The sequence below is a fragment of the Apodemus sylvaticus genome, chromosome 12 (genome assembly GCF_947179515.1).
Source record: "Apodemus sylvaticus chromosome 12, mApoSyl1.1, whole genome shotgun sequence".
Classification (NCBI taxonomy): domain Eukaryota; kingdom Metazoa; phylum Chordata; class Mammalia; order Rodentia; family Muridae; genus Apodemus; species Apodemus sylvaticus.
In genome coordinates, this window is record NC_067483.1 from 102,323,057 (window position 1) to 102,332,047 (window position 8,991).

At 45.0% G+C, this 8,991-nt stretch overlaps 1 protein-coding gene across 1 annotated transcript in view; it reads left to right on the plus strand.

Annotated features, from left to right (window-relative positions):
- Positions 1–8,991, plus strand: part of Plxna2 (plexin A2) — a 198,642-nt gene that overhangs the window by 20,351 nt on the left and 169,300 nt on the right. The window contains exon 2 of the mRNA XM_052200345.1: positions 4,616–5,875. Within this exon, the coding sequence (XP_052056305.1) occupies positions 4,688–5,875 (1,188 nt within the window). The 5' untranslated portion in view covers positions 4,616–4,687. The remainder of the gene's footprint in view (positions 1–4,615; positions 5,876–8,991) is intronic.

Genomic DNA, 8,991 nt, shown 5'->3' on the forward strand with positions numbered 1-8,991 from the left:
TAGAAGAGAAAGATGACAGCGTATGACAACTGACTTCATGAACTGAACACACAGAGAAGATATGATGGAGAGAGGAGAGCTTTTTAAACAGAACACTCTTGTTTGGCACTAGTGGAAAATCAGGGCTAAGAGAAAGTACTAACTATAGTCTCACAGGCTTCCGGCGCACGCCTTTAATCCCAGCACTTGGGAGGCAGAGGCAGGTGGATTTCTGAGTTCGAGGCCAGCTTGGTCTACAGAGTGAGTTCCAGGACAGCCAGGGCTACACAGAGAAACCCTGTCTGGGGTGGGAGGGAGGAGAAGAAAAGAAAAGAAAAGAAAAAAAAAGAATATCTGTTTTGAGACCAGTCTTATGGTAGAAGACAGCAAGGAGCTGGAAATAAAAGTTTGTAGTAAAGGTCATGGCTCCCTGAGCACATGGTATGGTCAGAGCTGTGCTGAGGACTTTGTAACAGTACTGCCACTCTTGCATGGCAGGTCCCAGGACTAAGCCCATTTCAGGCTGGTAGAAAGACAGCCTCCCAGCATAGCCTTGTGCCCTGACCAGGTGCACACAAATGAAGGTCTGCTTCAAGCCAAATATCTGAGTTCTTTATCCCAGTGATTAACCATACCACACTGCTGCTTTTCATGGCACAAAGGTAGCTGCCTTCCTTACCCTGAGTTCACCAGGAGGGCCTGCCCTTTGACCACTGAGTCCTACTTTAGAGCAATGTCCTTTATCTTGGCATATAAAGCTGTGGCCCTCAGTATATCAACTCTTTCCATCCTTTACCACAGCAGACAGTTTCTCCTCTGGACCGCAGTGTATGGTAGCAGCTGCTGGGGTGGGTATATCCTAGGCCTGTGGATAAATTTCCTAATCAGTCATCAGGATCATGTAGTTAGAGGGGTAAGAAGAAAACAGGCCTGCTACAGGAGTGTTCTGAAAAAGCCTCTCCTGATCAGCCCCTCAATAGTATAGAAGGAACCCAGAGTCTAAGAACTGAAGGACATGGGCCTCAAGGCATCATTTTGTCTGGAATGAGGACTCTTACAGACTGGCTGGTTATGACAGCTCAATAAATGGACTAAGGAAAATACTATGCCAGTCCATTCCTACTATACAATTTGTGCGTGACATACAGTGGGCCAGGACTCCTGAATTCTTTACACTACTTCCTACTCTGTGACTGCAGGCCCTCTAATCATCAGCCCTATTTTTTCAACCTGAATCCAGCTTTCAGAAGCTTCCCTGTTGTGTTCAGAGAGTTTGCGTTGAGACTTGTACTTTAATATGACATAGAAAATCATCCTTGGTCTGTTATTTTCCTCTGTCACTGACCTTCCAACTAAACTTTGCCATAGGGCCAGGGAAATCAAAGCTCCCCACATAAAATCTATCCATGGAATACAGAAAATATGGTACATTATACTCAGCTATTAAAAACAACAATTTCATAAAATTTTCAGGCAAATGGATGAAACTTAAAAATATCATCCTGAGTGAGGTAGTTCAGTTACAAAAGAAGAAACATAACATGTATTCACTCTTAAATGGATATTAGCCCAAAAGTTCAGAATACCCAAGGTTCAATTCACAGACCATATGAAGGCTAAGAAGAAGGAAGAACAAAATGTGGATGCTTCATTGCTTCTTAGAAGGGGAAATAAAATACTCACAGGAGGAAATATGGAGACAAAGTTTGGAGTAGAGACTGAAGGAAAGGCCATCCAGAGATTGCCCCACCTGGGGATCCGTCCCATATACAGTCACAAAACCCAGATGTTATTGTGGTTGCCAGGAAGTGCTTGCTGATGGAAGCCTGATATGGCTGTCTCCTGAAAGGCTCTGCCAGAGCCTGACAAAGACAGAGGCAGAAGCTGGCAGCTCACGATTGGACTGAGCTGGGGGGGAGGGGCAAGGGTCCCCAATGGAGGAGTTTGGGAAGGGACTGAAGGAGCTGAGGGGGTTTGCAGCCCCATGGAGGGAGCAATAGTGTCAACAGGCCAAATCCCCCAAAGCTCCCAGGGACTCGACCACCAACCAAAGAATATACATGGAGCAACCCATGGCGCTGACCACATATGTAGCCGAGGATGGCCTTGTTGGACATCTGTGAGAGGAGAGACCATTGGGCCTGAGGATGTTTGATGCCGCAATGTAGGGGTATGCCAGGGCTGGAGGATGGGAGTGGGTGGGTGGGTGGGGGAGCACCCTCATAGAGGCAGGGTGAGGGTAGATGAGATAGAGGGTTTCCAAAGGGGAGACCTGGAAAGGGAAAAATATTTGAAATGTAAATAAAGAAAATATCCAGTCCAAAAAAAAAAAAAAAAAGTCCATCTGTGGAAAGGAGAAACATGAGCAGGAAGAGAGGCCTTTATGATAATGTAACAGGTGCCAGTAGTGCCGCCACAGTACCACACTTTCCTGACAGCCAGAGATCTGGATACTACTGTTATCTCATTATCTCATTCTGGCAGAGAAAGAAATGGGACTTGACCAATCCAAAGTCCCAGACTGGCTTCAAAGGCCATGTGTTACTGAACTTCATCATGGAAGAAGGAAGTGAGATGGTTGACCGTGTCTTCAGATGCTGGTCTCTGTTCTCAGGACTCCTCATGTGCATGAGTCAGGCATGTGTGTGAATGTGTATGGTGGGAAGGCAGGAGTGTGCAATGCATAAACTCAATGCCGCTGAGCTTCAGAGAGTACTTTTGTCCTGCAAGCACCCACTCCTGGCATGGTGACAGGCAGCTTCGTCTTCTAAGTTTGTCTTGGATGGACATTCTGCTTTCATGCTGCATCCTTCAGCTGAAGCCACCTTTGTGGCAGCAGGGGAGCCTACCTGTGGTCCCATCTTCTAGAAAAGAGCATGCAGTATGGCCTCCTGCAATTCCTCATTTAGCTGGAGAGTTTGAGGATTCTGTTATTTCCTTTCTGCAGCTCCTCTTGAGGAATTTACGTCCTGCTACCGGCCTCAGGACATAGCTAAAAATAACTGCTTTTCAAACTGAAAGCTGGGTGAGTTAGGAGCCTTTGCTCCTAGGGCGGAAGGGCTGTGTCAGAGTAGCTAAGGTCAGCCCCAGCCTGAACTGCCTTCCTCTTTCCAAGGAAGCCTGGGACCATACAAATCACCTCCAGAACACTGGCAGTATACCCCTGGAGGAAGAGAGTCAGGTGGGACCACCCTGGCACAATGGTGACTGTAGTCCTATGCTACAGAGTGGAGGAGGGGGAAGGAGAATCTCTAAATATATAAGGAAAAGCCAAGTAAGGGTGATGTCAGACTAGTTATAACCCAGTCCAGCCAGATTGGGGAGTTGAGGGAACAGGCAGGCAGACCAGCCTCAGCTAAGCTACCTGGAAGCAAATTCTCCTTCCTAGCTGGAGTGTTTCCATTACTGGCGTCAGTACACCCAGAGTTCTGTCAGTACTTGTCAGCAAGATTGCCCAGGCACTATCTTCAGCTTAAAAAAGGTTCTCTTAGCTAGATGGTTGCTGCCTCTTCTGGTGCAGCCTCTAGGCCACTGCTGTTCATCCTAAAAGTCAGGGAAAGTAAGACTGTCCAAAGATGACTGGGTTTCCTGACCTTTATCCTCTTGCCTAGCATCTCCCCTTGCTTGTCTTAGTGAATGTCCTCAGGGGTTCTTTCTGATCTCTGGCAACTTCCTGGAATTCAGACAAGATAAATGCATTTAAGAGTGGAGACAGAGCTTCAAGCATTGTGATCAAGGCCCAGGGCTAAATTCACAAATGATGGAACAGCCAGACTTCCCCAGCAGTGACCAGATAAAACTGACCTTCAGACTTATTTTCCTCTATTGATGCCCAAGTATTTCTCACCAGAATTCCTGCCTCAGGTGGTGGTGCTGGGCCCCACCATCCATCCAGGCTTTTAGCAAGAATGCAGGCTCCTGTTGTCCTACCTGCAGAGAAAAAGGCCAAAGGGTTACTAGAACTCAGCTACTCTTCTATGAGGCAGACGGCTATGTCTGTCACAGAGGGATAGTGCCACCTGCCATTTCAGGGGATTTTCAGGCTCTGGGATGGCAGGTTTAGGAATCCAATCTTTTTCAAATATACTTTTCATAAATCTTAACAGCTAAAGACCAGGACACCTTCTCATAGGAACAACAAGGGATATCAGTAGAAGTGACTAACATGTCTCCCTCTCTATGTATATCAGAGCATGAGAAAGCATAGAATCTCAGAAGTGTGAGGTGAAGGGAGTCTGAGATAAGAAGAAATGTTATTGTCATATCAGACTGGAGTAGAGAGCACCTTAAAGTAAGCATATGGGGAAGATATTTCAGTCCTGTACTGGCTTCGACTGGCTGAGTGAATCCCAGTCTTTTAACCTCTCTGAGAGAGAAAACTAATGTCTTGCGAGGCCTGAAATGAAGTTGCTTTCTACAGTGTAAATAAAACATACAAACAAAAGCATATTATACAGCATAATGGCTAAAGACCAATGATAATGGGATTCCCTTAGCAACCCTCTGGGGGATGGGAATGTTAAAAATAGAAAAACTGAAATGTAGCAAAGGAGATTCATAGGGCCAGCTGGATTTGAGAATCCCAGTAAAGCAATACTGTTCATATAGAATTTGCTTTTGATCTTATGTTTTTCAGAACGATGTGAGAGCTGATCTTGGAAAGTGGAGTAACACAGAGGAGCTGTCCCCCAGCCTCACCCTTCTAGGGATGGAGCAGAGGAGGTTCCATCTGCGGGCCATGCAGGTTGACAACTTGTCTGTGGTACTGCTCTCGGTGGCCTGGCTCCTACTAGCTCGTGGGACCACAGGTATGCCTCAGTTCAGCACTTTCCACTCTGAGAATCGTGACTGGACTTTCAACCATTTGACTGTACACCGAAGAACAGGGGCTGTGTATGTGGGGGCCATCAATCGTGTCTACAAGTTGACTGGCAACCTCACCATCCAGGTGGCTCACAAAACAGGTCCAGAAGAGGACAACAAGGCTTGCTACCCACCCCTCATTGTACAGCCCTGCAGCGAAGTGCTTACACTCACCAACAATGTCAACAAACTACTGATCATTGACTACTCTGAGAATCGCCTGCTTGCTTGTGGAAGCCTCTACCAGGGTGTTTGCAAGCTCCTGCGGCTGGATGACCTCTTCATCCTGGTGGAGCCATCCCACAAGAAGGAGCACTACTTGTCCAGTGTCAATAAGACAGGCACCATGTATGGTGTGATTGTGCGCTCTGAGGGGGAAGATGGCAAGCTTTTTATCGGCACTGCTGTGGACGGCAAGCAGGATTACTTCCCTACCCTGTCCAGCCGCAAGCTGCCCCGTGACCCTGAATCTTCAGCAATGCTGGACTATGAGCTCCACAGTGATTTTGTCTCCTCCCTCATCAAGATCCCCTCTGACACCCTAGCCCTGGTCTCCCACTTTGACATCTTCTACATCTATGGCTTTGCCAGTGGGGGTTTTGTCTACTTTCTCACTGTCCAGCCAGAGACCCCTGAGGGCATGGCCATCAATTCAGCTGGAGACCTCTTCTATACCTCAAGAATTGTGCGCCTCTGCAAGGATGACCCCAAGTTCCACTCCTATGTGTCCCTGCCCTTTGGCTGCACACGTGCTGGGGTGGAATACCGCCTTCTGCAGGCAGCTTACCTTGCAAAGCCAGGAGAAGCTTTAGCTCAGGCCTTCAACATCAGCAGTGATGAAGATGTGCTGTTTGCCATCTTCTCCAAGGGTCAGAAGCAGTACCACCATCCCCCTGATGATTCTGCCCTCTGTGCCTTCCCCATCCGGGCCATCAACTTGCAAATCAAGGAGCGATTGCAGTCCTGCTACCATGGAGAGGGCAACTTGGAGCTCAACTGGCTGCTGGGAAAGGATGTGCAGTGCACCAAGGCGGTAAGGAGCCACCATGTGCTTTGTTCCTAATGTCTCTCTTCCTCTGCACCTTCAGTGAGTCTGCAAGGGCCTGGGATAGATAAGAAAGGGTTTTTAGGCAACCAGGTGATAACTACCAAGTACAGAGTCTTGTCAAATCTGATTCTTGGGTTGTGTTTGCTGATTCATTAAATCAATACTAATGTATACCTTGTATGCTTACAGTGTACAAGGCACTGCTTTTGGTGCCAGCTAAGCCACATGACCAAGCTACATGTTTTCAGAGAGCTTACCTACTAGTGAGACAAGACAAGTCAACACATAAAATAGCCTAGCTGGATATGGTGGCACACACTTGTAATCTCAGCGCTTGGAAGAAGTAGAGGCAGGAGAACTTGGTGTCCAAGGCCATTCCTTTGCTACATCATGAGTTCAAGGCTAACCTGGCTATATGAGATGCATCCAGACAGATAAAATGATACTGCCTGCCAAATGGTAAATTTTCTTTAAAGGAAAATAAAACAGAGCAGCAGGGATCAGCAATAGAGAACATCTACCATCGAGACAGTAGTATTTTGTGCAATGGCTAAATAAGAGAAAGGCATTTCAGAGAGAGGCAACAAGTGCAGAGAACTTTTGAGCATGCCAAAACATGAGATAAACATCAAGGAATCCCCACAGCTTGATTCAAGCACATGAGAGAGGGTACCACAGCATACTTGGTAAGAACTTAAGCTTTGACATCTAATCAATCAGATTAAAATTCAGTTCTTCCACCTGTATCCTGGGTGTCCTTGGGCAAGTTATGTGCTTTATTTTAGATTTGAGTTTTTCATCATTAAACTAAAAATAATGTTATCTTCTTTTTTATATGAGAATCACGTTATCAATAATTTATTAAAACAAAATGTTTGTCATACAGTAATCATTCAATAAAAGAACAGTTAGGATCACCACTGCTCATCATAGTAATGAAGGACTAGTTATTTGCCTAATTTATCTTACTTTCATACAATCGGGGAATCTGGATTTAGGTATCTCTTGTTTGATAGTTCTATGAACAAGGACCCTCTTCAAGCAAAGGAAGTAGAGAGGAAATGTAAGGGTTAATACCTTGCAGCATCCACTCTGGTTCCCATGGCCCAGAGCAGGCCTTGTTAGGAGGAAACTGCTTATTCCTGCTTGCCTTTCTGCCAAAGTTAAAAGGAAGAGGACACTGTGCTCTGCTCCAGTAATGGGACAGAGAGACAAGTCCTGACTAGTGGTCACGGGACATCAGAAATACCGGGTAATGAACAGAAGGACAAATGCTTTATAGCAGTTGTTCTCAACCTTTCTAATGCTGTAACCCTTTAATACAGCTCCTCATGTTATATTGACCACCAACCATAAAGTTATTTTGTTGCTACTTCATAACTGTAGTTTTGCTACTGCTATAAATTATAACATAAATATCTGACATGTGGGATATCTGATTTATGATCTCAAAGGGGTTATGACCCACATATTGAGAACCATTGCCTTATAAGAAACAACTCTTTTTTCCTGTTTTCCCCTGGGGCAATATCATTTCAAGCACCAAAACAGTAGGATGTGCAAAATGTTGGTCTCCCTGGGTACCTATAGTAAAAGGACCCCAGAGGTAGGAACTAGAGATGCTTTAGTGACCTTTGAGAAATTTAAAAATCAATGAGAAGCCATGGCCCCCAAACTTGACCTTAACATAGTTGTGGACTAACATTTACCTATTGGATCTAAGATTTGAATATTGCTTTCACAAAAATCATGAAGAAGGGACCCATTACTCTAAAAGTATCAGTTACTTGTGAAGGACTGTTTTGAGCAGCTGATTACCTCACTAGATCCTCACAAGTAATTCACTAATTATCATGGCTTTTGTAGACAGAAAATCAAAGGTTCAGTGGGTAAATAAACTGCTTAAATACATATGACTAGAGTAGAAATTAGGGTCTGATTCAAGGCATCCCACAGACTCCTGATGCTAACTATGCGGGTCACTGCCTCTGAGAAGAGTCATATTTCAGTCACTCGATGTCCACACAAATAGAAAGGGCCATCAGGCATTGGGAATACCTGACAAAATAGTGAGGAAGAAATTGCCATCCAAGCCAGGGCTCAAGCACAGAACAGACCATTCTCTTTGTAGTTCTGGAGACTCTAGCATCCGGGAAAATGCAGAGAAACCCACGGTTGACAGAAAGAGCTTTTCACTTCTGCCATTGTGTCTCAGAAACTGGTTTAGGTTACAACTCTGTAGCTCTCCCAGCCTCTGGAAAAGTAGTGGGAAATACTGAAATCATGAAAGCAAACTATAAAGAATTTTGATAAAGACCTGAATAAATTCTTATTATAAAATAAGAGGTTTTTCATCTATAACGATGAAAAAATCCTAAGACTCAGTGATGGCATGTAACAATAAAGATACGCAGTTAATATGGTAAAGACGGCTACAATTTAGGTTACCTAACTCTTATTGAACAGCCACTGTTTATAGGACAAAGGTGAGGAAGAGACAGCCAGGGTAGAGGGCCGTGGCTAGTAGCTGCCTGCTTGGCACTGCCTAGTAACATACTGAGAAATAATAAGCAGCTGACTCCATACAGCAGAAGAGGGACCCTGATCTTCAGAACTAGGCAATTCCTATGGCATGACAGCAATGACCATAGATACACACATAGACATCTCTCATGAGCTGGCGCTGGCATACCATGGCTTCTTCCCTTCCAAATGGCAGTGTAGAATCTCTGCCACCAGAGTTAATGGTCATTCTTACTCTAAATCTTGGTATTCTCTCTGATGAGTACTCATGCTTGTGTTTAGAACCATCATTCTTGACAGTAGTTGGAGGTCCCAGAGATATGTCCTGGTTCCTCTCAGAACTGAGGATGGAACACAAGACAGAAAAAAAAAGTATGCTAAAGTATTAACCAATTATTCCAAGGAAATGAAGCATCAGCTTTCTCTTCCCCAAAGAAGGTTAAAAAAAAAAAAAAAAAAAAAAGCAAGGTTAAAAAAAAGCTTCTCTTCTGCTCACAGCTATATCTTCTGCTTTCTGGAAAGCTTTTACCAGACCAGGGTACAACAGTTCCCTTAGCACTCAGGGCTTTTCTGGTCCA